The sequence below is a fragment of the Anser cygnoides genome, chromosome 11 (genome assembly GCF_040182565.1).
Source record: "Anser cygnoides isolate HZ-2024a breed goose chromosome 11, Taihu_goose_T2T_genome, whole genome shotgun sequence".
In the NCBI taxonomy this organism is placed as follows: domain Eukaryota; kingdom Metazoa; phylum Chordata; class Aves; order Anseriformes; family Anatidae; genus Anser; species Anser cygnoides.
The window spans coordinates 13,235,728-13,259,729 of NC_089883.1; the positions used below are offsets into that span (position 1 = coordinate 13,235,728).

Below are 24,002 nucleotides of genomic sequence, written 5' to 3' on the forward strand. Positions count from 1 at the left end.
GCGGCTGGGGCAGACCGATTTTGGGATGCCCCTCGGGAAAAGGCACTTTATTCCCTGCACTTCTGCCATCCTGGAGTATACAGTGGGAAAACATGTCAGGTCCCGTGTCCTGCTCTTCTTTCCGGCTTCCGAGCCTTTTTTCCAAGTGGGTGGGGACCCCTTGGAGTCCCTCGGCATTGGCCACGGGGTTTTTCCGAGCCTCTGCTCCAGTGCCTCAGCCCGCCTAGCCCTGGGGGATTTGGGCAGCTTCATCCCAAGCCTGACTCAGTGCAAGCCGCTCGTCATCCTCCCTCTCGCGCCCAGAGCTGCTCGCCCATGCCGGTCCCCCCTGCTCCCCCCCCAGCACCCTTGGGTGTCCCAGGCGAGCACCCCAGGGCTGCGCTGGCCTTTGGCCCCCCCCTCCCCTCTTGCAGTGCCCCCCTGCCCAAAGCTGTCCGGAGATTTGGAGCTCCTGGGTGGGCCACACCGGCAGCCCCCCCATCCCCAGGGTCCTCCTGCGCCCGCGCGGTGCCGGCTCCTGCGGGGGAGGAGGCGAGCCAGAAGGAGGCAGTGGTGATGGTGATGCTCTGGGGTGGTCTGGGGGGGGTCCGGCCGCTTGTGCCCCCCACGCCTGAGCCCCTCACACCCAGTACTGGTTGTTTTTCAAGGCGGGGTTGGATGTCCGGCAGTACTGGAGGAGCTCGGGGTCTGGTGGCACCCCAGGACCCGTGCCCTGGGGCGGGGGACCCGCGCCCTTGCCCTCCAGGGAGTTGACAGTCGTTAGGGGGATGCCTTGGTTGGGGTCCGTCCTCCGGAAGGTCTCCTGCTCCGGCACGGCCCCGTTCTTCGCCTTGGAGGACGGGGTGCCCTGCACGTGGTGCTTGCCCGTCTTGTTGCGCTTGTGCAGGTAGAAGAGCAGCGGCAGGATGAGGGCCAGCAGCAGGAGGATGAGGCAGATGGGGATGATGATGCTGAACATGTTGGCCTCGATGAAGCTGAGGAAGGTGCCCCCCTCCACGGGGCTGGGGCTGGCGGTGGCCCCGGGGCCCGGCCAGGCGCTGGGGGGCACCATGCCCACCTCGCTGGCGTTGGGGCCGCTCCGCGCCGTGCCCTGGGGCCACGGCACCGGGGATGATGGCGCTGGCGGGGCCACAAGTAGGGTGACACCGTAGGCTTTCGAGGCATTGTAGGGCTCGGTGATGTACTCCAGGGCTGCCAGCGCTGGTGGCACGCCGGCAGCCGCCACCTCGAAGAGGAAGCTGTCACTCTGCGGGTGCTGGCGGGTGTCCCCGGCGTCCAGCACCTCCAGCCCCACCAGCCCCTGCTCCAGCTCCCTCTGGCTGAAGGTCTCGATCGGGCTTGGGGGCTGCCCTGGGTCCCCCGAGACCCTCACGAGCCGGCTGCTGTGGGGCGACCTGCGGATCCTGAAGACCGGCACGCTCCTGGTGCGGTTGGCCAGCTCGCTCGCGTCGAGGATGCGGGTGTCCAGGAGGGCCGTGGTGCCCCGTGGCCACACGCTCCCCGGCCGAGCCGTCACCAGGGCGCGGACGGTGACGTTCACTTCCCCGCTCCTGTTCACTCCCCGCGATGTGGCAAGGAACTGGAAGCTGTCCTGGGGAGAGGTGAGCTGGGTGAAGGTAAAAGTCACCTCCCCGTGGTCCAGCTGCGCCTGCGAGAAGCCCCGCGCCGGCTTTTGGTTGACCAGCACCTGGCCAAACCTCGGGTCCCTGGTGATCCTGTACAGGGCATCGCCCTCCCCCGGGAGGTGCCGGGGGGTCAGGGTGGCCCTGTTCACCTCCTGGGGCACCTCCAGCGGCACCGGGCTCGCTGCGGGCAGCACCACGACTTCCAGCGAGGTCAGGGTGGCCGGGTGGTGGCCGTCGGACAGGCTCAGGGCTAAGGACTCGGGGACACTGCTGCTGGTGGTGGTGACGAACACCACGTGGCCGGCGTTGATGTCTGCTTGGGTGAAGCGCTCGACGGCCACCTGAGGGTTGTGTGCGTTGGCCAGGTGGCCAGCGAGGGGTCTCTGGAGCAGGGTGTAGACCACGTCCTCTGGGGAGCCCTCCAGCTCGGCCACGTCCAGGTACTCCCGGGACAAGGTCACGGTGGAGCCGTGCAGGACCTGCAGTGCTCGGCGCTGCTTCACCACCCGCGGTGGCTTCCCGCTGCCGCCGCTCACCGTGATGTTGAAAGCTTCGGAGATGAGCACCCCGTGGCGGGGAGGACGGAGGGACTGCTGCGCCCGGGGCCGGAGCCAAGCCTGGAACTGGAAGCGGTCTTCAGAGGCAGCGTCCCCGCCGTGGGTGTAGGCCAGGCGCCCGGCGGCCAGGTCCGACTGCAGGAAGAAGGGCTGCGGCTGCCCCAGCACCACGCCGGCCACCGAGAGCTGCCCGCGGAGAGGCAGCCCCGTCACCAGGAAGACGACATCGTGCGCGGCCCTCTCGGGGACTGAGACTTGGCTCAGGAGGTTGGACGCGTCCAGCAGCGAGGTGCCGATCTCTGCCCGCTCAGCCCTGGCGAGCCGGAGGCCTGGGAGAAGGAGGGAAAACCCAAAGCGGCATCAGAAACGGAGGGATGCGAAGAAATGGAGAGGAATGGGGGAGGAAAATAGGATTGATGAGGCTGGCAAGACAACGGGAGGAAGGCACTGCGTGGATAGGGCCAGCAAAGGATGGACGTGGTTTGTCAGATGTCGGTGTGGTATCAGAGCTCATGCTTGGAGGGAGCATGGGAAGTTGTACAATTGTGCTTTTCCTTCAGACAAACAGCCTCTCCTGACGTTTGCACAATCCCCCCCCTCCCTGCCCGAGTGAGCGGATTGTGCAAACCTCAGGAGAACTTGTTTGTCCCTTGCTTCTCCTCCAGCCACACTCCGCACCATCCCCCGGGCTGATTTTTCCTTTTTTTTTTTACCTGCATTTCTCCATAACTGAGTCGAGCGCTGGGGGCAATTTGCCTCGAATGATATCAGCACGAGCAGGATGAAGGAGTCGGAGATGGAGGTCGGAGTCACCACGCGGAAGCGGATGGCGTCCTGGGCGAGCCAGAAGGGCTCCTGTGGCATCTCGTGCTGGTAGAAGATCATCCCGCCGTCCACCTAGGAGGGGAGAAAGCTCGCTCATTTCTGCTTAATGGCAAAATAACCCCAGCAGATGATGCCGTGATGCCATGACCCATCTCATTTCTGGCTGCCGTGGTGTGACTGTCACTGCTGGTGCCAGTGCTGGAGCCGGGGACTTGGTTTGGCTCCACCAAGGAGGCACCTTTCCGGCAGGAGCTTTTCACCCAGCAAATGGGGTGGGACCCCCGAGCTGTGGGGCTGATGGAGGGTCTCCTGGAGGAGGCGAGACCTCACCTGGGCTTGGGTAAAGTTCCTGACTTCGCCCCCGCGGGCGGTGCGCAGCCGGCCAAGGCGCGGGGCTTGCTCGATGCTGTAGTAGAGGGCCGTGGGGCTGGTGGGGCTGCTGCTCACCGCCTGCAGGTTCTCGCTCGTGAGGGGTTGCAGAGCACCTGGAAAACACGCCGGGGGGGACATCAACCCTGCCCCTCTGCCCCCAGAGCAGCCTGGCTGCCGGGACCCCCGCGCGCTGCCCCCTACCCACCTGGGCAGAGGGTGAGGCTCTGCTTCTTGGCCAGGCTGAGCTCCTCGCCCTGCGCCCTGACGAGGAAGAAGTGCCCAGGGGACAGGTTCTCGCCGTCCCACAGGTCGAAGGCAAAGCCTCCATCCAGGGGCCCTGCAGAAAGTGCGGAGCTGGGGCACGGGGCAGCCCCCTAACCTGGCACGAGGGGGACCTCGGTGCCACAGGGCTTGGGGACAGGAGTGGTGCCAGGGGACGCCTCGTCCTGGACGTACCTTGATGCACAAAGAGGACGAGGCCGCTGTCGATCTGCGCCTGGGTGAAGCGCCGCACCTCCACGCCGGGCGCCGGCCTCAGCACCACCTTGCCATTGACTGGGGGCTGGATGGAGAAGGTGACCTCCGCCGCCGGGCTGTCCTCGTCCTCGGCACGCAGGGTTTGGGGGCCGATGGTGGCCGTGGCACCCTTCCGCAGCTGGGGGACAGGGAGAGGCTGTAACCCCCCCGGGGCACCCCGGCCATCCCCAGCCCGTCCCTGAGTGCTGGTGCCTTGCACCAGGAGGCATGTCTGCGCCACACAAGGGCTCCTTGTGCATCTGCTGGGCAAAGCACCCGTGCCCTGGCCTCCTCCCAAGCCCTGCATCACCCCGTGCCCATGTTTCCCAGCACGTACAGGGTGCGTGCTGCCCATGCCGCCCCGCAGCCAGCCGTGCCACCCATGTCCAGGGACGCTGCCACCACGATCCCACAGCACCTGCATTCCCCAAGGGGCTTTTCAGTCCCTGGGGCTCCTTCTGCTGGGGCTGCAGGGGGATGAAGGTGAGCAGGAGGCAGCACTATGCCCCGTTCCTAATCCCCTGCCCCATCCCTGTCCCGCAGACACCAGGATTAGGATTATTCCTGCGATGTCAGGTCCTGCGCGCCCTCCCCAGAGCCAGCTGCGTCGGGTTAGCTTAGCTTTTCTCCTCACTTTCCAGCTGGCCGATCCCCAAACATTTCTTGAGTGGGTGTGGGTGCCGGCAGTGAAATCAAATCCGTCAGCAGCCCCCGCGGGACTGGGGGAGAGAGGCCGGGAAGCGCAGCTTTGGGGAGGCGGGATGGGGGAAGCGCTGCGCGGGGGCAGCCTTGCTGAGCGGGGCCGAGCACACCGAGCCCCACATCCGCTCTGAATTATTAAAGCTGCGCTCCTGCCCTCCTTTTCTGGCTTATTATGTCTGCTCACACTCCGTGTCACCTCTGCACTCTGGGAGAGCTGGCGTGGAGGCAGCGAAACGGCGCCGGCAGCACGGCAGCGCAGCGCAGAGGGCAGCAGAAGCCTCCCTTGGTGGCATCCAGCCACCCTCCTGGCAGGAGGGAGCGCAGCCCGCAGGGCCTGATCCTGCCCGTGTGGACTCTGCACCCTGCCACTGGCGTGCGTGCAGCAGGGGAAGCTTTGTGCAATCTCCGTGCCGGGCCCGGGCTGACCTTTAAACACTGAAGTCATCTCTCTGGGAGCGCAAACACACGCGCGGCCCCTCCTGCATGCTGCTTGCTTTGTCCTGCGCAGGACAAACCTGTGCTTCTGGGTGTATTTTTTATTATTATTATTTTTTTCCTGTCTTTTGATGGTTTTATAGTGGTTGGGAGGGAAGGTAGAGCTTCTCCGAGTGACTGTGCTGCTGGGCTGGCTGCGAGGCAGAGGAGGGGTTAACGCGACCCTGCAGGGGTTTGGGCACAGCTGGGGCAGAGCGGGGCTCAGTGCCCTACAAAAGGGATTTGCTGGAGGGGGGCTGCCTTTGCTGGGCTGGGGGGGGCTTTGGGGTCGAGGGCAGCATGGGCAGACCATGGGCTGGCTGCGGATGGGGACCCCAAACTTTGCAGGGCAGCCCCCCCTCCGCCTTCCTTTGGGGTATCCCTGCTGGGGTGGGAGAGGGGGGGCTGCTAGGGAAGCAGGGCGCGAGGAGCGGTGAGAAACCCGCCTGAGCCCCGCTGCGTGAGCCAGCCGCCAGCAGCCGCCGCAGCGGAACGATGCTCCCACCTTGTGGACAGCTTCAGCATCGCCGGGGGAGGAGGAAGAGGAGGAGGAGGAGTCGGAGAAGCCCTTCCAAGGCCGGCCCCAGCCCCTGTTTACCGGTGCCCCCCCGCAGCCCCTTACCTGCAGCCCGGCGTTGATGCGCAGCCGGGGCCCCGCCGTGCGCCGGGGCGCGATGGCCACGAAGATGGTGCGGGGCTGGCTCTGCCGGCCGCTGTCGGAGGCGTTGGCCACCAGGGTGAAGCTGTCGGCCCGAGCCCGGGGCGCGTCCTGCCTGTATTGGACCTCCTGGTTCTCCACCTGCGGGGCAGGGGCTGGCTGAAGGGCCCGGCTGCGGGGCGCGGGGGGGGACGGCCCTTGGGCACGGCCCCGGCACCACGATAGGGAGAGGGGCTGGCACCGGTGCTCTGCCCGCATCTCCTCCCCGTGGCCCCCAGCGTTGGGTTTGGGCTTTCCTCCCACCACACCAGACCCGGACGGGGTGAACCTGCCACCCTAAAACCCTCCATCCCAGGGGCAGCCCCCCTGCAGCCTCCCCGTGGCCCCAGCCCCGTACCTCGCTCCAGGTGAAGCTCTGCAGCCTCTCCTCCTCGGGCAGCTTGGTGTTCAGGAGGGTGCCGAAGCGGGGGGACTCCAGCACCCTGAACTCCACGCCACGAGCCACGAAGTAGTCGCTGGGGATGTTGAGGACGGCTGTGGAGAGGACGGCGGAGCCTCCTCCCGGCACCGTGAGGTTGCCGACGTCCAGGGGGATGGTGGCAGGGAGCACGCTGAGGCTCACTGCCACCCCCTCCAGGGGGTCTGCCCCCCCCGCTGTGACATCCACGACGAAGTGGTCCCGCTCCTCCTCTGGCTTGGAGTGCAGGTAGAGGACTTGGCCGCTGTTGATGTCCTCCTGGGTGAAGGACTGCACGGGGTCGAGGCTGGGCGGCTCGTCCGAGTCCCGGCCGTGCTGAACCATCACCAGGAAGCCGGAGGCCGGGGGGCTGCTCACCAAGTAGACGATGTCCTGGGGGGGGATCTCTTCGTGGGCCACCTGGGAGCGTGGGGGAGGCACGGTGTGAGTGTGGGGCCGACATTTGCCAGGGGTTGCTCTGAGGGTCATGGCAAAGCCAGACCTGGGCTCTGCCCCTGGGCAAAGCCTGACGTGGGCACAAGTCCTTTGGTCATTGCAGGTGGGGGTTAAATAGCCCCCCTGCAAGTCTGGTGTCCGGGGAGGTGATGTGGGTTTTGGGGAACAAGCAGAGAGGGGGATACTCACCAGTAAGTGCTCCTGCTTGATCTCGGCCGCCTCCCCCTGGAAGACGTGTATCTCCTTGTTGTTGACAATGTGCAGGGGGCTTGGGTGGGTGTCCAGGAAGATGGTGATGGCCAGCGTGTCCTCCACCGCCACCTCGTTTGCTTCCACGGTGAACTGGAGCTCATCCCGGGCGTTCCTGCTCCCGTTGTGGCGGTAGGAGACCTCTCCTGCCAGCAGGTCCCTCTGGGAGAAAGCCATAACCGGCTGCCCCCCTCTAAGCACGGCCCCCCACCTCGGTGGGGTGGTGATCAGGAACCGTATCTCCTCGTCCGACCTGATGTCCATGTTGGTCTCCAGGCTGAGGACGGAGGCGTCGATGCTCCCCTGGCTCCCCTGGGGGATGGCAAGGCCGGTGTTGTTGACTATCTTGATGTAGGGCTCTGACGCCTGCACTTCCAGGAGGGCCGTGGTCTGGTGGAGGCCGTCTGAGACCTGCAGCTGGATCCAGCCCCGGTCAGCCCCGGAGTGGACAAAGAGGATCTTCTTCTTCCTCAGGTCATCCTGGGTGAACCGATAGAGCTGGTGGCTTCTGTCATCGACGGACACGATGCTGCCAAACAAGATGTCCCTCCTGGCCAGCACCAGCTGCGCGTCGGAAAAGCCCGAGTCCTTGTCAGTGAAGGCGATGTCATCCGTTGTCAGCAGGTGCTGCCCGTTGCGCACCACGTTGAACACCTTGCTCACCGCCCGGACGGGGGTATGGTCGTTGACAGGCTGGATGGAGACCCTGAAAACCCCTCTCACCTCCTCCGCCTCGGGCTCGGTGCTGCCCTCGCCCTGCCTGGTGGCTACGAAGGGGATGTCGTCCTCCAGCGTCTCGGAGTCATCGTGCTGGTACAGCAGCCGGCGGTGCAGGATGTCATCGTTGGTGAACTCCGTGATCTCCTCGCCGGATGCCCTGCCAAGGGACGCGGCCCATGCCAGCCTCCCGTGGGCTGGCCCCTCAATCACTTCGTAGAGGTAGTCCATGCTGTTCAGGCTCTGTACAAACAGGTGGTCCTTGGAGATGACAGCCTGGCCCCCCTCCGGCACCATCAGCAGGACGTTGGTCAGGTCTGGCGCGTCGGGGTCCCCCCCGATGCTGATGGGGTAGGTGTACACGGGAGAGTGCTGTTCACCGGCGCGCACATGGAACTGGAAGGCGTCCTCAGCTTGCTGGGAGTTCCTGACGGTCGCGCTGTAGCTCAGGTGGTTTCTTTGCAGGTCCTCCTGGGTGAATGCGAAGCCCTCGGTCAGCCTGCTGCCCAGCAGCTCCAGGTTTCCCTTCCTGGGGGCCTGGATGATCACATAGCGGAAAGGGACTGGGGCAGAGTTTGGGTCTTCCAGCATCGCCTCCAGCTCCTTGCTGGTGATGTTTTTGTGCCGCTTGTTCTTCATCTGGAGGGGGACCATGGTCTTCATCTTAATGGTGGCTCTTTTAATGCTTATGAGAAAAGTGTTGTTTGGCAAGACCTTCTGGCCCACCTGGACGTCGAATCGTAGCTTCTCCACGACATCCTCCAGCCGGTGCTCTGGATCTGTGCTGAAATACTGGATGCGCCCTTGCTCCAGGTCTTGCTGCTGGAAGGACTCGACTCTTTTCCACTCCCCTCCCGTGCTCCCCTGTTTCTGGACCTCGCCATACCTGAGGGGCTCCGTGAGGCTGTACAGGATGGGCACCCGTTGTTTCACGGCGTTCGTCTCGGCGGACAGGTTGGCTGTGGAAATGCGCGCAGCCCCCCCTTGGGAGATGGAGAGGCCGGTGTTGTTGCGCAGGCGGATGTCGGGCTCTATGGCCAGGATCCTCAGGGTGGCAACGGGGCTCGGGACGGAGCCGTCGCTCACCTGGAAGGTGAGCTGCAAGTCTGTCCCGCTCTGGTGCACGTAGACTACGTTGCCTGCTTCCAGGTCCCTGCAGGAGAACTCCTCGATGGGCACGCCAGGCTGGAAGTCGTACTCCACGTAGCCCTCGTCCAGCCTCTGGCTGCCGTGCAGCTGGAACTCGAGGTCGTCGCAGGAGGTGTCGTCGTCCAGCACCTGCAGGGTGTCCGTGCTCAGGTGCCTCCGCGTGTGTGTCAGGATGGTCATCTGGTTCCCGTGGGGGAAGATCACCTGCGGGGCGTCATTGGTGGGGCTGACCATGATGGGCAGCACGTACTTCTGCCCCTGCCGCAGGCACTCGGGGACGCCCTGCTGGGCGGCCACCGTCACCTCCAGCACCAGCTGGTCCATGGGCGCTTCGGAGCCATCATGGGCATACCGGACTTTCCGATTCACGACGTCCAGCAAGGTGAACTTCTTCCTGCTCCTGGACCCGGGGACGTCCAGCTCCAGCTGGCCGTGCCGAGGGTCCCCGGCGAGGGTAAAGAGAATTTGGGATGGACGGATGTTCGCAAGGCTCAAGTCGACCGTCGGCTGGACGTGTTTCCACTCCAGATAGGCCGTGCCCCCTTCAGAGAGGACGAGGGGGCTGATGTGCAGCAGCCTGCTGATGTTGGCCAAGGCGGGTGGGAAGCTGCTGTCTGGCCGGCACCCTTCCACTGCTGGCCAGGCATCCGGCGGAGGGGAGGTGGGCGCCTCGTCCTGCTCGTACGCCTCCTCGTAGTCCTCATAGTCATGGTCCGACTTCCCACAGCCAGCCACGATGTTCTTCGTCAGCACGGCATCCTGCAGGCTCTTCCTCTGCAGGTTTATCCGCAGGTCCTCCAAGCAGCCAACAAAGGAAGTGTTGCTCATGGTGCCCGCCGAGGTGAAGGCAAGGCGGTGCGCTCTCAGCCCTTGCAAGGCCTTTTCGTTCAGCCCTCCGATGAAGAGGTTTCCCCGAAGGTCCAGGTAGTTGTTGATGCCCCGGTTGGACGTGGAGGAGGCGTAGTAGTCGATCAGGATCTCGAGCTTGTGGGTGCCTGTGTAGACCTTGACATAGTGCTGCTGCTTGTCGCTGATGAAGACGTTGTTGTGCAGGACGACGACGCCGTTTCCCTTGTTGACAAAGCCCCTCAGGCGCCCGTTGGAGACCTCCAGGTAGAAGAAGTCATCCTCTGTGCCCGCGTGGTAGATGAGGGGCGCGTGGGTGACGTCTGTGGTGACCACAAACTCGATGGTCCCTTCCTCCCTCGCGTCCCACGTGGGGAACGCCACGTATGACTGTGGCCCCAGGAACCCAAAGGGGTCCTCGGGCTCGGCAGAGAACTGCGTGCTGCAGCCTTCCTGCACCTCGTGGAAGACCTTGGAGCTGCCATCGGAGGACAGCGGGGAGAGGACATCCAGGCCGTTGAATGTCACCAAGTGGAGGCAGCCTCTGAAGGGCGAGCTGGCCCCGGCGAGGTAGGGCAGGTTGAGGCCGCTGGTGCCACCAGCGTAGAGGCCGTACTGAATGTCCAGCTCCCGGACGGGCCCCGGGATGTCCACGGAGCTGTTGAAGAGGCCGTCGATGGTCAGCGTCATCCTGCCGTCCTCCACCAGCAGCTCCACGTCGTGCACCGCCAGGTTGTCCAGCTGCAGCTCCGCTGGCGACTGCAGCGTCACCTCCTCTGAGCCCAGCCGCAGCCTGGCCTTGGGGGAAGGAAACCAAGTGGGGTCAGCACCTGGGCTCGTGCACAGCACCCTCCTGACAAAGCGTGGACCCATCCCTGGGGGTTTAGGAACGCTGTGGTCCCTCTGCTCACTGCCACGTGCCCTGCCCTGCTCTGCCCCTGCGTGCTCCTCCATCTCCCAGCCCCTTCCCCACCGCCTGGGCTGCTCCCAGCCCCGCCAGCCGTCAGCCTGGGGACTGGCAGGGGAAATAGCAGGCTTGCATGTGTCCGCTCTATAATCCAGAAATGGGGTGGGCACCGTCCCCACGAGCAGCAGCCCGGAGCCTCCCTAAGTAGAGGGTTGGCTAGCAGGCCCTGAGACACGCGCTCTGCCTTGGGGAGCTCCGGTCAGCTGCTTGCTGGTGCTCAGATGTGGTCCGTGGCCCAGCCCAGCAGCTTCTGGGGAAGCAGGGATGTGTTCTTTGGATGCTCCCTGCTTTTTTTCCTATGTGGTGGGCACCAGCCCCGTGTAACCACAAGAGGAAATTTTGTTCTTCTGTCCCGCTCCCTTCCCACGCCCCAGCTGCGCTTGGCCTGCGGTGGGATGGGGGCGTTGGGTGGAGACCTCTCATTTCTCTGGTCCTCTTGGCCCATCCCTTCCCCAACCCCTTGCACTCCAGGGTGCTCAGTGCCATGTCTGAGCATGCAATGAGCACGGGGTGCTGGCATCAGGGTGTCCAAGACGCTTCCCATGGCCGAGCTTCCCTACCTGGGGGCTGTTTCCCCATCTTTAATATCCCCGAAGGGACTCGGGGAGCTGCGGTACCAACCTGCAGGGTGCCGGCTCGCAGCTGCAGCAGGAGGTGGTCGGGCTGCCCGGCAGCCAGGAAGAGCAGCCCGCTGCCCTGGCTGGTGTAGAGCTGGAGCCGCAGCCGCACCGTGCGCGAGGCGTCCGCCAGCGGCATCTCCACGTAGCTGTCCCCGAAAAAAGAGGCTGCGGAGGGGGAAAAGGAGAGGGTCAGGCAGGGAAAGGCACCCTCAGCCCTGGCCGTGTGGGTGCTGTGAGCCTTCAGCCCCCTTCCCAGGCCCCTTCCCTCGCTGGGCTGCGCGTTTGGGAGCTGCATTCTCCAGCGCCGGCCACGCGATGGGGCCCGAAGGCTGCAGCCTCCAGCCTCCCCCTGAACACGTGCAGGGAGGTGTGCTGTTAGCCTAAGGAGTCCTGTCCATTTCGGACACCCCCGTGCCCCTCAGGAAGAATGGGAAACCTTGCCATGCAAATCCTCTCCCCGCTCAGCACCGTTCTCAAACAGCTCCCCGTAGCGTCGAACCGCTGCTAAGGTTCGCCCCGGAGGCAGCGGCTCTGACAGATCCGGAGGAATAAATGCGTGCAGTGCGTGTGTGCAATCCATATGTGGATGTGGGAGCGTGCTCGGCTGGAGCTGCCGCTGGAAGGCGTTCAGCACCCAGCGTATGCGAGCCCTCAGCGGACTCAGCACAATGGCATGCGGTCGCGAGACCAGGGACTGTGTCACAGGGCGCTGGCAGGAAGAAAAGCACGAGGTAACCACAGTGTGGCACAGCTTAATTTTACAGCGGTGGTGCTTGCTCACTGGCTAAATGCATGTGTGTGCACTGCACCCGCGTGCGGAGCACATGCTGGATGTGGCCCCGCGCCGCGGCGCTCCCTGCACCGCTAGCTCCGTGCCTGCGGGATGAAGCATTAACTCTGTCAAGACCTGTAGGATGTAAAAGTCTGGGGAAGATGTGCTGGGAGGGGGGGGAACTCATGTTTTCAGGCCACGCTCTGTGAGGTTTAGGCGACTTTTTGTGCTTTTTGGCCAGGCTGTGCCCTGTGGAGGGATGCTCCTCTGGGCTCTCCACGGAGCGTCTCCAGTCTGAGCACTTTGGGGACAGCTGAGCGGCCTCAGAACTTGCAGCCCTCCTTGCCCTGACACCAAATCCCACCTCTGAGAGCAGAGGAAGGGCCTCAGCTTTCTGCTGGGGTCCGGGAGAGCAGTGAGGGCATTGCAAGGAGCCTTACCCCACCCACGCCGGGCAGGGCGGGAATGGCAGCATGGAAATATCCAACGCCCGCTTTAACGGCCAGCCGGTCGCTCAGGGTTGCCAGCACATCTTACTCAAGCCTGCTCATTTCCTGGTCCTTGTGCATGCCGTTGGCAAGTGTCACTTTGGCTTCCTCGTCCTCCTCACCCGAGCCAGTGACTCCCGGAGCCTTGCTGTCCTCTCCCGACCTGCTCCCTCCCGCTGCTGGTCTCTGCAAAACCAGCCCGATGGCCCTTCTGGCACCACGCTGGACGCAGCACATTGCAAAAGGCTTTTCCCTCTCCCTGCACAGGCATGGGACGCAGGCACGCCCGCCCGCATTGCATTTGGGCCCCAGGAGACCTCGCCTGCACATTCCGTGCTGGTTCCCACTGAGCTTTCCCCCATGTGCGTGCATGGCTCCAGCTCCCACCGAGCCTTTGCTTTTGTGGCTTCCCCTAGCCCAACAAACGTGGCTTTCAGATGTTGCTGAAAAACAGCGCAAGGCTGCCAAAAGCGCCGATGCCCAGGGGAGAGATGCTGCTTGCAGGGGAGGGGACCCTTGCCCCGTTGCAGAAGGCGCTGGGATTTTTCTCCGGCAGCAGAGCAATGCGAGTTACTGCTGTTTGTCTTCAAACCTTGTTGCAGCACCCCTCTGCTCCACAGCCCGGCCAGGAGGTGCTCGAAGGCAGCTCTCACATCTTGCAGCAGGCTGTCAGGACCGTGGTTTAAAGCCGAGGGTGACAAATGTGCCGTCTTGTCCCCAGAAGGGGATGCCCCGGCTGGCCCTCGCACCCCACGTGGAGAGAAGCAAATCCTCGCATCCGGGGGCAAGCCCCTGGCCACCCCGTTCCCCCCGGCTAAAAATAATTCCCGTTCCCAGCTGCAGGGTCCCGCAGGAAATCGCTGCCCTGCGCCTCGCCAGCCCCGTAGAAAGGCGGCTGCGGAGGCGAGTGGGGCCCCCGTCACAGTTTCCGAGCAGCCGGCCAGCAGCCAGCAGATTATAGGCTGCACTGTCTTTTTATTTCTTCTTCTTCTTCTTTTTTTTTTTTTTTTTTTTCATTGAAAATAACAAGGAGGAAAGCCAAAAGCCAGGCTCTGAGCAAACCCCGGGCGTGCTCCGCTCCTCTGGGGCCGGGCGAACAAGCGAGGGCTCTGTGTGCATTGGGCGCCCGCCCCAGCCGCCGGCCACGCGCCGGGTCTGGGATGCCCTGGCCTGCTTCCCCCTGCCTCGTCCCCTTTCCATCGAAAACACAGCTGCTTGGGCCCCTCCGGCTGTTTTCTAGTGCCTGGGGACGGCGCTGGGACAAGCAGTGCTTGTGGCAGGGGGACACACATCCTTCCCCTGTGCCTGGGGTGTAGGGGACCGCGTCCCCGCTGGGAAGGATGCTGAGGACGAGTGGAGGAAAGCCTGCCCAGAGGAAGGCAGCCTGGCTGCTCAACAAGGCTTCATTCAGGCTGCCCGAGCAGGAAGGGGCCGTGCGCCCGCCTGTGTTTGCAGGGAGGGGACTGGAATTCGTTAAAGCAACCTTTTAATTGCACCCCCAGCTCCAGGGCGGGGGCCGGGGGCGCCTCGTGCGTGCACACCCCACCTGAAAGGCTCTCTGTGTCCTCAGCCCTTCCCTGCCCCGGCCTTCCTGGGGTGGAAAATCAGGTGTGGAGCGAGGGCTCCTTGTCCCCACCAACAGCCCGGTGTTTGTGCTTCGCCCCGAACAAGCAGCCCCTGTGTGCCGGGGCTGGCGAGCCCCTCGCTGGCAGCCGCTGCTCCGGGACGCCCCAGCCTGGTGCATTCCTCCTCCGCAGCGTCAGCGGGCTCCCAGGCGCTCGGGGCCGGGGTTTTGGTGACTTTATAAGGCAGCGGGCTCACCCAGCCCTCCTGCCTCCGCCGTGGGTGGCCCCCGGCTTCGTCCTCCCCGGGAGCTGCGGGATGGGGCTGGGGACAAGAGGGGTCTCGGCGGGAGGAAGAGGTCCCCGCCTGCCCCGCGCCTCTGATGGTTTTTTTGGAGAAAGGCTGCATTATGCTCCACATTCCCTTCGTTTTACGGCGTGGTTTTATTTATGGCCGGGGAAGGAAATGAGCAGCCTGCGAGGCGGGCTAAGGCAAACACAGCCGGTGCGCAGAGGCCCCGGGGTTTGGCTGGGGCTCGGCTGGGAGCAGGGGGGCCCCAAAGCCCCCTCTGGGGATGGGGGGGGGGCTGGGGGCTGCTGGCTGCAGGGCTGACGAGAGACCCCAGATGGGTACAGCGGGGAAATCCCTGTGCAACAGGGTTGGGCGGCATGGGAGCTGGCCCTGAGCATCCGATCTCGACGGGGACCTCAGGGATGTCCTGCAGCAAGTTTTTGGAGCAGCTGGAGGAGCTGCTGCCTCGTTTCCCCCCCTGCTGGCATCGGTGAGAGCCCGTGGCATGGAGGAAGGCTTTTCCTCCTCATCCCTGCTCCTGTGTTTTCTCCTGCAGGCTGTGAGCATGGCTCCCACGGCCTCGTGCCAGGGCCGTGCGCGCTTCCCAAACCCTGCCGCAGTCGGACCAGGGAGCGGGGCTCTGCTCCTCGCTCCCGCCCTCGCTTTCCAGGCGCAGCAGGGATTGCTGGAAAGCAGAGAGAGCAGAGCCGCCTCTGATAACGCCGCTGGCTGCGGAGGAGCCTCGCCACCCCCTTTTTTTGGCCGCTGGAGGAGACCCCCAGGGAAGAGGCACCGCGCTCTCCCCTGCACGTCCTGCTCGCCCCACAGCACCCGCCCCTACCTCCACGAGAGCCTCCGCCTGTGTTTGTTGCTGCAGTTCCTTCCCAGCTGCTCTCCCTCTCTGCCTCCCCGCTCTCCTGCCCTGGCTCCCGCACAAAAATGCCTTTCTGCAGCCCACGGACTTCGGGGTCAGGCGCAGCCGTGGCCCCCACTCGGCCCGCACAGCCCCGGCAGGAGGAAGGCGGCGCAGCGCTTTGCTCTGAAATGGGTCCAGCAGCCTTGGCCGCAGCCTCATCACTCCGGCCCTCGCTTCCCCAGCGTAATTTTGCCATGATTCAAGCAGCCCAAGTGCTGCTGGCATTCCTTGCACTGCCCTGCCCTGCATGGAGCCACCGAGGGGAGGGCACGGCGCTGGCATCTGCCCCTGCAGCACCGCCACGGTGCCGGGGACCCCCAAAAATTGCCAGGGTGCTCTGCCAGCACTGCCCCTTTGGGGACATGTGTGCAGCTGGAAGAGCACACCCTGCACACGTGTTAAACATCCCGGTGGCTGGGGCGCAGCGTGACATCGTGGGTCACACCTGGGGATGAGCATCCGTGTGTCCGGCACATGGGGAGGGGGCTGCCCGCCCCTGCCGCACCCCCCAGACTGGAGCAGGGAGGCCGGGATGGGGAGGCTTTAATTCTGTGTGCTAACGGATCCGGAGGGATGCGGGGAGGCAGCCCGAGCTGGAAGAGGTGCTTGGAGGTTTTGCTCTGGGAGGAGAACGGGGGGGGGGGGGGGGGGGGGAGAAAGTGGGAGGATTTGGGGAGGCCAGCGGCTAAATGGGGCTTTTGTGACGGCCCCGGCAGCGTGACTCAGGCTCGCTGCATCTCCCTCTGCCAGGAGAAGTTGGCCTGGAAATTTTGTATCAGCCCCAGAGGACGTGGTTTCCAAACCATCCCAAGACGGGTTTTGTTCTTTCTTTCTTCCCCTCTCCTCGCTCTCTCGAGCTGCCTCTCGCCTTCTGGCTGCCAACTTTTCCCAACTCCACCCTGCTCGCGGTGAGCTCCGTGCTGGGGCTCCAGCTGCCCGGCCAGTCCCTTTATCTGGGAGCGGGGACACGGCCCCCTGTCTGGGCACGGGGACACGGCCCCGCACCCTGACCTGCCCCCAGGGGCAGCGGAGCCGGGCGCCCCTTTTGGAGAGGCTCCCGAGCATCCACCCAGGACGGGCTGGATGTTACCAGAGCGATGCGCGGCTGCAAACAAACAGCCCGGCCGCCGCTGGAGAGCTTCCCGGCAGCCGCTTCCCAGCCTGGCGTGGGACGGATCGGCCTCGGAGCGCCAGGACAACGGGGATGCACCAGCCAAATTTGGGGCTGGGGGGGGAGAGGAGATCCAGAGGAGCAAACGTGCGGGCGCACAGGGGGGAGATGCCAAAGCTGTGCCAGCAGCGACCTGCGGGTTTAATTTCCTCATCCAGCGCACCCAGGAAAGGGATTTGGGGTGGTCTGGCTGTAGCAGAGCAGCTGAAATCCTTCCTCTCCCCTTTCTCAGGCTGTCAGGGGCCCCCTCCCCACCCTGCCCTCCCACCCCAGCCCGGGATTTCTCAGCCCCACGCCTTTCCCATCTCTGAGAAACAAGCCGAGGGCTGGTGTTTATAGAGAAAATAAACGCCTGCCCGCCCGCCCTCTATTTATAGCTGGGAGCACATACGTGGGGAAAGGGCTGGTGGTGCGGGGAGGCGTGAGCAGGTCCCCCCGGGGCAGGAGGCTGTTCTCAGCCACAGCTACCGCTGGCCAAAACTCGGCTCCGGCAGCCTCGTGTTCCCCGCTTCCCAGAGGAAATGACCCCCAGGACCCTCGGGTTTCTGTGGGATGGGATGCGACATCTCTGATATCCCAAGGCAGATGTCTATGTGGGAAGAGCTCTGCTCCGAAAATGTGCGGATTTGGGCTTATTTTCCCCAAAACCAAAAATAATAAAAGAGAGACGTCTTGACCAAAGAGATGGGATGAGGCAAAACAACCTTTGCCCGCACGGTTTCCCCTTCAAACTGTTGGCCGGCTATGGGAGGTGTGCATGGCACCGTGCGGCCGGCAGGAAAAACAACCGCCAGAAAAACAAGATTTGGGCAAAAGCAGCATGGGACGTTCCCGGTGCCCATCCCTCCCTGACTCACGGCCCATAAAGGCTCCTTTAATAACCCTTGAGTCACGGCAGCGCACGGGCCCTCGGCGCGGTGGCACTGGATGAATGCGGCTTTCATTTCCCCGGCGCTGGCGGGCACGTGCTGGGACCGGCCACCTTGAGGCCGGGTGGTTTTCCCCGTGGCTTTCTCTGCTGTTTTTAGCAGTGCCCGCCCTTCCCCAGCGTGCTTGCTGTCTGCTACCGGCTGTCTGTCCGGCTGTCAGGCAGCCAAGAGCAACCGCCGAGCGCGGCGCGGTTCCCCGGGGCGCTGTGCCGTGCGCCCAAGGGCGCGGAGCCGTCGGACACCCCGCATGGATGCTCCCGTTTCAGTGCTGCTCCCTGCACAAGCTGCTTGGTGTCCGGGGATGTTGGGGCCGTGTTTGGTAAGCACAGGCCTGGCCAAAAATCCACCTGTGTGAAAGCAGCTTGGTAACTAGTGGCTTTTTTTTTTGAGGCTGCTTTCTTCTGGGCTTCCTTTTTCTCCGGGGGCTGTGCGTTAACTGAAAGCCTCCGTCCTCGTGCAGACTTTCCAGGAGCAGCGCAGAGGAACATCTGCTTCGGGAGGAGGGAAGCTCTCCCACTGCTCCTGGTCTGAGCTCTCCCCTTCCCTTCGCCCTGTCCCAGCCACGGGGATGGGCACGGTGGCGATGGGAAGGTTTTGGGGCATGGTTTGGGGATGAGGAGCCTCTCGTTCCACATCTCCACGAGGTGTGCAGACACAGGGCAGTCTCGGGCACGTGGGCACGGCTCCAGCCTGAGCTGAGGAGCTTTCCCAGGGAAAGCTGGGGGCTGAGGAAAGCCACAAGCCTGCTGACGCCAGGGGAGTCCCGAAAAGGAGCGAAGCAGAGCCTGGTGCCTGCAGGCGCATGGGAAGGGCTGCGCTGTGGCCAAGCTGTGCTTGGGGCCTAATTTAGACACACATCCTCTGCTGAAGCCCATGAGGCCGTGTTCCTGGGCAGCCTGCAACCTGACGTTAGTTCCTCCGGGCTGAGGTTAACCCCGAGCTGCGATCTTGGAGGAATGCACTTATTATACATTTGCCTGCAGCCCTCCGCTGCTAAATATAAGAGTGAGACAAGAATATTCCTCCCCGATTCCCACGATACCAGTTTGCATTCCCCCTCTGTCAGACTTTTTCCTGTCCGTTCCCATCAGCTGGAAACTTTTCCAGCTGCCCGGAGCCGTGACCTCAAAGCACGCGGTGCCCTCGCTGAGCGTCGGAGCAAGGAGAGGCAGGGTCTCCGAGCACGGGGGTGACATCCACGGGTGGCAGGCAGGTGACAGAGCCGGCCCAGGGATGGACACGGGCTGCATTTTGCCCTTCCTCCAGCACCCTTCCCAGGAAGCTCCTGGCCCCACCGAGTCCCCAGCACGAGGACTGGGGGACTCATTTTTTGGTGGCCTTGCTGGGGGATCGGGCGCTTTTTGCTCTCTAAGCACTTTGCTAAAGTTTCGCGCTCCGATGGCAGGAGGAGAAACTTCCTGGTGTTTTTCCTTTTCGATATACAGCTGATGGGCACAGGCTGCCCATTTCGGGCTGGGCATGGCAGGAAATTGGTGCAAAACCTCTTCCCCTTCTCAGCCCCAAGGGCCTGCGCTAGCAGATGTCCTCTGCCCCCTGGAGCCGCGCCCTGGCCTCGGGTGGTATTTGGGGGCAAACCTCTGGGTTTTGGCAGTGCCAATTAAAGCCATGCCTGCGCCTTGTCCATGCTCAAGCCTGGCAGTGGCCTCCCAGTGATTTTGGGATGCCACAGGGGTGTCTGCACCTCCGGAGGGTGCCAGGGCAGCCCCTGAAGCTCTCCCGCGCACAGGAGCAGGCAAGAGCCCCACGGGGTGGAAGCCCTGTCCAGGACCTAAAGGTCAGCGCTGGAAGGAAGAAGAGCACTCTGTTCATTAACAAAGGGATTTTTTCCACTCAGCTTGCCAGGCATCCTAATATTTTGGTGCATGAAGGAAAGAAGGAACAAGCCTGGAGGGAGAGGAGCAAGTCCTGGGAGGCCACCTGCTCCCCGGGGAGGGAACGGGGATGGCAGAGCGAGGTGCCCCAGGGCTGCTCTCTGCTTTTGGGCACACTGGGAGGACTCATCCCCAGGGTGGCCGGACCCCACCACAGTCCCTGCTGTCCCTCATGCCCCCCAACACTGCCAGCCCCCCAGCGACTGCTCCCACCCTGCTGTGGGGTGCCCAGAGCCATGCGCTCAGACCTTGTGGTGCAAGGCAAGCCCCATGCCCCACGCTGGGGATCTGCGCCCACCCCAGCGCACTGGATGGACACACAGACAGACAGAGCAGAGCCAAGCGGTGAAGCACGCCCTGGTGAAGCTGCTCAGCTCCCTCCTCACCCACCGCTTAGCACCGCTAAGACGCACGGGCCCCATCCCACCCAGCACCCTTGGGAAAGCAGCCGGCAGGACATGGGCGTGCAGCTCCCCGGGAGACACGGGGCACAGCAGCCCTGCCGAGCAGCCCCAGCAGCTCATCCTCCAGCGGGACAGGCTGCAAACACCCTGCCCAAAACCAGGCAGCTCCTTGGAGGGCACCCAGGGGTGCTCACACTGGGTCCCCTTCACTCCCAGCCCAGCCAGCCCCGCGCTCTGCCCTGCGCCTCCACCGCCGAGCGTCCCCCTGTCCCTCGCTGCTCCAGCAGCAGGGTGGTGGGACGGGGGCTTACCTCCGCCTGGGGGTCCCGCGCGGAGGGGACCGTGCTGGCAGGCCAGCAGCAGCAGCAGCAGCGTGGCAGGGCTGCCTCGGGTGCCCATGGTGCCTCCCGGCCGGAGCAGCCTCCGGCAGCGCCCGCTTCCAGCCGAGGGCTGCCGCTACTACTATATTTAATAAAGTGCAGCGAGGGAGGGACCTGCGGCTTCTCCTGCCTGTCAGAAAGGAGGAATTCGCTCGGATTACAAATTTTCCCTCTTAAAGGGCTAGTGGCCTCCCGATCCCCGACCCACCCTGCTATCAAAGCGCCCTTGTTCCCGCTGGGGCGACGCACGGGGAGGAGCGGCGGTGCTTGTCCTGAGGGTGCCCAGGCTGCGGGGCGAAGCGGGGTGCTCCTGGGTGCTCTCTGCTCACTGCAACGCCTCCTGCCCACTGCTGCCCAAAGGAGGGGCTCTTCGAGGGTCCTACAACAGGGTTAGGGCCATCGGGGTGATGCAGGGCGGAAAGGCTCGGAAAAGGGCTTCGTGGTTTCTCCCTGGGCATCCACCTTCCCTGGGGCCAAGCCGATGGTGCACACATCTGGGAGAGCTCGGACCCGTTTGGTGACAGCATGTCCCCACCCTGCGAGCCCTCACCCTGCTCTGGCTCACGTTGGAGCCCCTCTCTCCATCTCCCCAAACCTGCTCCTGGCTTCCCGCTGAGCCCTTGTGCAGCACACATCTCCTTCCGCTCAGACGTCAATATTTCAGGTCCCTTTCCCCCCGAGACACCTTTTACTGATGGATTACGCACGGCTTGTTCCCTGCTGGTTTATTTCTAACCTCTTTAGGGCCCGTGGTGTGACTTTGCTGTCTTTGGCAGCATTTGCAACACCTTCCGGCTCAGAGTCTTCTCCAGACGTAATTAATGTGTTGTTTACTCTTGCTTTCAGATCATTAATAAAGACATTAAATAAACCTGGGATGTGCCATTCTCTCACTGACTATTTATGAATAATTGTCAGGGGCTCGGTAAGTTCATTAGCTAATTCTATTTAGTCTGTGGGTTACATATTAGCCAGACTTGCTGATTTGTACAGATTCAATTTTGCCAAGTATTCCCCTTCCTGCCTTTTATCTCAGGCTCTGCCAGGAGCTCTGCCTCACTTCGCTTCCTCTCCGTCCCCGGCTTTCCCCCTCAGTTTTTGGGACCGATGGAGGGACGACATGCTCAGGGCTCATCCACCGCCATTGGTACTCATGGCCAGCTCCAGGCCACATCCCTCCGAGCCCTTCTTGTCCCCTTCCCCAGCCAGCATCTGGCGGAGGCGATGGCACAGCCGGTGCAGGGTGGCTCTGGGGAAGTGGTACCCAGCGGGGTCGGGGCGCTGGGGGACCCAACCCACACGATGCTCGGGCAGGGCAGGGGCACCCAGCAGGGTCCCAGCTCCTGTCCTTGCCAGGGAGCCCCGAGCTCGCATCGTGCAGGGCCGTAGCGGGGAATAAAGCCCTGCCGAGCCGGCTGCAGGGGGAGAGCAGCGAGCGGTGCTTGGAGCGCGCCGCCGGCCCTTGGCCGGGGTGTCCCATCCGGTGCTGGCAGCAGGGAGCGCATTCAGCAATGCTGCTGGGATTTAGCTGCTCAGCAGCTGCCTTCCCAAGCGCTCCCATGATTTAATAGGAACCAAACCACGGAGTTTGGGTCCGACCTGGCCGAAAGGATGTCAGGATGGGGGCTGCTGGAGGGGCCCGGGGTGCTGCACGGTGCCAGCTGCGGGCACCTCCCCGCCGTGCAGCGTGGCCACAGTCCCATTGGCCCAGGAGTAGGACATCAACGAGGGTTTTTTTGACCCAGGCCAGGAATATTTCTGCTACCTGCTCAGAGAGAAAGCGATGGGAAGCTTGCAACATTTGGGCAGATGTGCAAGGGTTTGGGTGGGGGGGTCCCCCAGGGACTGGGGCGCATCTTGCAGGCTTGCTCCGTGAGGCTGACGGCTCCCGTCTCAGGGCGAGGGAGGTGGGCGAGGAAAAGGGTGCTGTGGGGATCTGAGGACTGTGGGTTTGGAAGCGTGTTGGTCAGAAACAGCTCCCCAGAGAGTTTCAGGGCCCCGAGAGCACCCTGAGGTGCTAATTGTCCCGATCAACCCCATGTGGGGTCTCACCTGTGCATGTGTTTAAGCTCAGGTGCCTTCAGCCTTTGTTCCTCTTCACCAGGGGCAGGCGTGCTGTAGCTCTGGGCTGTGTCCTGCACATCTCAGGTGCTGTGCGATGGGGTCGTGCCTGCAGGGGAGGTGCCTGGGCTGGGGAGTGGTGCCTGCTACTGGCTTTTGAGCCTTGTCCTGCCGTGCCTTACCCTTGGAGGGTCAGGATGGGGCTCAGGAGCTGCCTGCAGCATGGTGAGTAAACACCTCCCGTCAGTGGTTTGGCACTGCCTTGGGGTGTTCCCCCATGTGTGCACCGGCATGGGGGCTCGTTTTGAAGCCCCAAAAAGGCACTGAGCTGGAGTGACCCCCAGCAGCTGTGCAGGGTGATGGGGCAGAAAGCCTCCTGGTTTCCTTGTGGTTTGTGCATGGGGCTTGGTGTGAGATGGGCTGTATCCGCACCGCTGGGGCTGGGAGTGCTGCGGCTGTACTTCCCCTTGAGTAAAACACTTTGCTCTTCCCTGAGCACCGAACACATCACTCCCAGCACTAAAAAGGAAATCGATAAAGCCCATTTATTTTTAGCCTGGATTTGGGGTGCTTTGGAAGAGGAGCTGAGCTGCGCTGTGGTGCCAGCAGGCACAGGGACCTCTCCAGGAAGCGTCCAAATTCTCACCCTGGGTGAATGCTGACCCGTATGTTCCTGGGGAGCTGCTCCAGACGGAGGAGCCTCTCCTTGCCCCAAGCACCAGCAAGCCCCCGGCCTGCTAGAGCCGTTCCCGAGGGCCTGGGGGGGCTCTGGGCTGGGGGGGGAGCCGCTGCCTGGGGGCACCGAGGAAGAGGAGGGTGCCGGTGCCGTCCCCATGCCGGCGCCCAGGAGGTGGCACCAGCGCACCGCGGCTGCGGGGACAGGAGCTGGGGACCCCCCGGCCCAGGTGGGCAGGGGGCTGCAGCAGGCGGGGGGCGTCCCTGCGGCTTGTCCCGGGGGGAGGTGGCCCCTCCTGGCCCGGCTTAGCCGGGGAGGGGAGGAGGGGACACGGCCTCCCTGCTGCGGCACCCACCTGCCTTCGGGAGGATGAGGAAGGTGCTTCTCACCCAGCTGGTGAAATGAGCAGGGGGAGAGGTGTGGGGAGGTGGTGGCACGGAGATTTCTGGGCTCTGAGAGACCCTTCCCCATGCTGCATTCGTTCATCCTATCAAACCCAGCTGCAAAGCAGCACTTGGGATTTCCACCTCTGGGTCCTGGTGGCCATAAATTCCCCCAAAATTTATGGGGCAGAGTAGCTGGGATTTCTCGTGCTCTGGGGCTAAAAATCCCCAGCTTTTAACCGAAAGCTAATATTCTCTTTCCAGCTGTTAATTCCGGGAGCTGGGGTATAAATTAAACCTTCAGGCTTGCCATAATGATCACAAGAGTGGGACAAATGGCGTTTTTCTTCCCTAGCTCAGGAGGGGCAGCTCCTGGCTGGGGGACCCTTGTTGTGTCTTACCCCCAGAGCAGTGCTCAGCATCCTGCCGAGAGGCACAGCACCTCTGCGCCCTTGGATTTGCCCAGTTTGGCCAGAATTTGGTGCCTGATGGGGAAGTCTCCCAAGTCAAAGCACGGTTCTAGTGGTGCTCGCCCTGTTGTGATTTGTGTGGGTTACCCCCAGGCTCTGTGTGCTGGAGCCGGTGCCTTGCATGGGGCACGGAAGAGGGAGAGGGCCCTGGATCAGCAGCTGCCAGCTGGAAAAATGACAGAATTCAGCCAGGGGAAAAATGCTATTTTGCGAGACAGTGCCACAAACAAACGGAGAATAAAAGGCAAATTAAAACCGATAAAAGTGCCTTGGCGGTGTCCCCTTTAAGCATCATATATTTTTATCTTGCTCTGGTTTTATTTGCCGGAAAGGGAAACATAAAGGCAGCAACATTCAATTAAACCTGCCCGTCAGCGGGAGGCTCCGTGCCAGGCAACGCGGGGGGCTGGAGCTGA

The 24,002-nt window shown here is 63.3% G+C and overlaps 1 protein-coding gene across 3 annotated transcripts; it reads right to left on the bottom strand.

The window, feature by feature from the left end:
• Window positions 1–18: 18 nt before the first annotated feature.
• Window positions 19–20,143, bottom strand: CSPG4 (chondroitin sulfate proteoglycan 4). 3 transcript variants are annotated; one of them, XM_048081497.2, is made up of 10 exons: window positions 19,928–20,143; window positions 11,192–11,355; window positions 6,832–10,401; window positions 6,127–6,606; window positions 5,694–5,870; window positions 3,836–4,034; window positions 3,585–3,716; window positions 3,338–3,492; window positions 2,896–3,079; window positions 19–2,511 (listed from the first exon to the last, which is right to left on the bottom strand). In XM_048081497.2, the coding sequence occupies exons 1-10, from the start codon at window positions 20,013–20,015 to the stop codon at window positions 620–622; spliced, it is 7,041 nt and encodes a 2,346-aa protein (XP_047937454.2). In that variant the 5' UTR covers window positions 20,016–20,143; the 3' UTR covers window positions 19–619. The 3 variants fall into 3 exon arrangements, with proteins under 3 accessions (XP_047937454.2, XP_047937453.2, XP_047937455.2); XM_048081496.2 differs by lacking the exon at window positions 19,928–20,143 and adding an exon at window positions 15,146–15,797; XM_048081498.2 differs by lacking the exon at window positions 19,928–20,143 and adding an exon at window positions 11,627–13,438.
• Window positions 20,144–24,002: the final 3,859 nt, after the last annotated feature.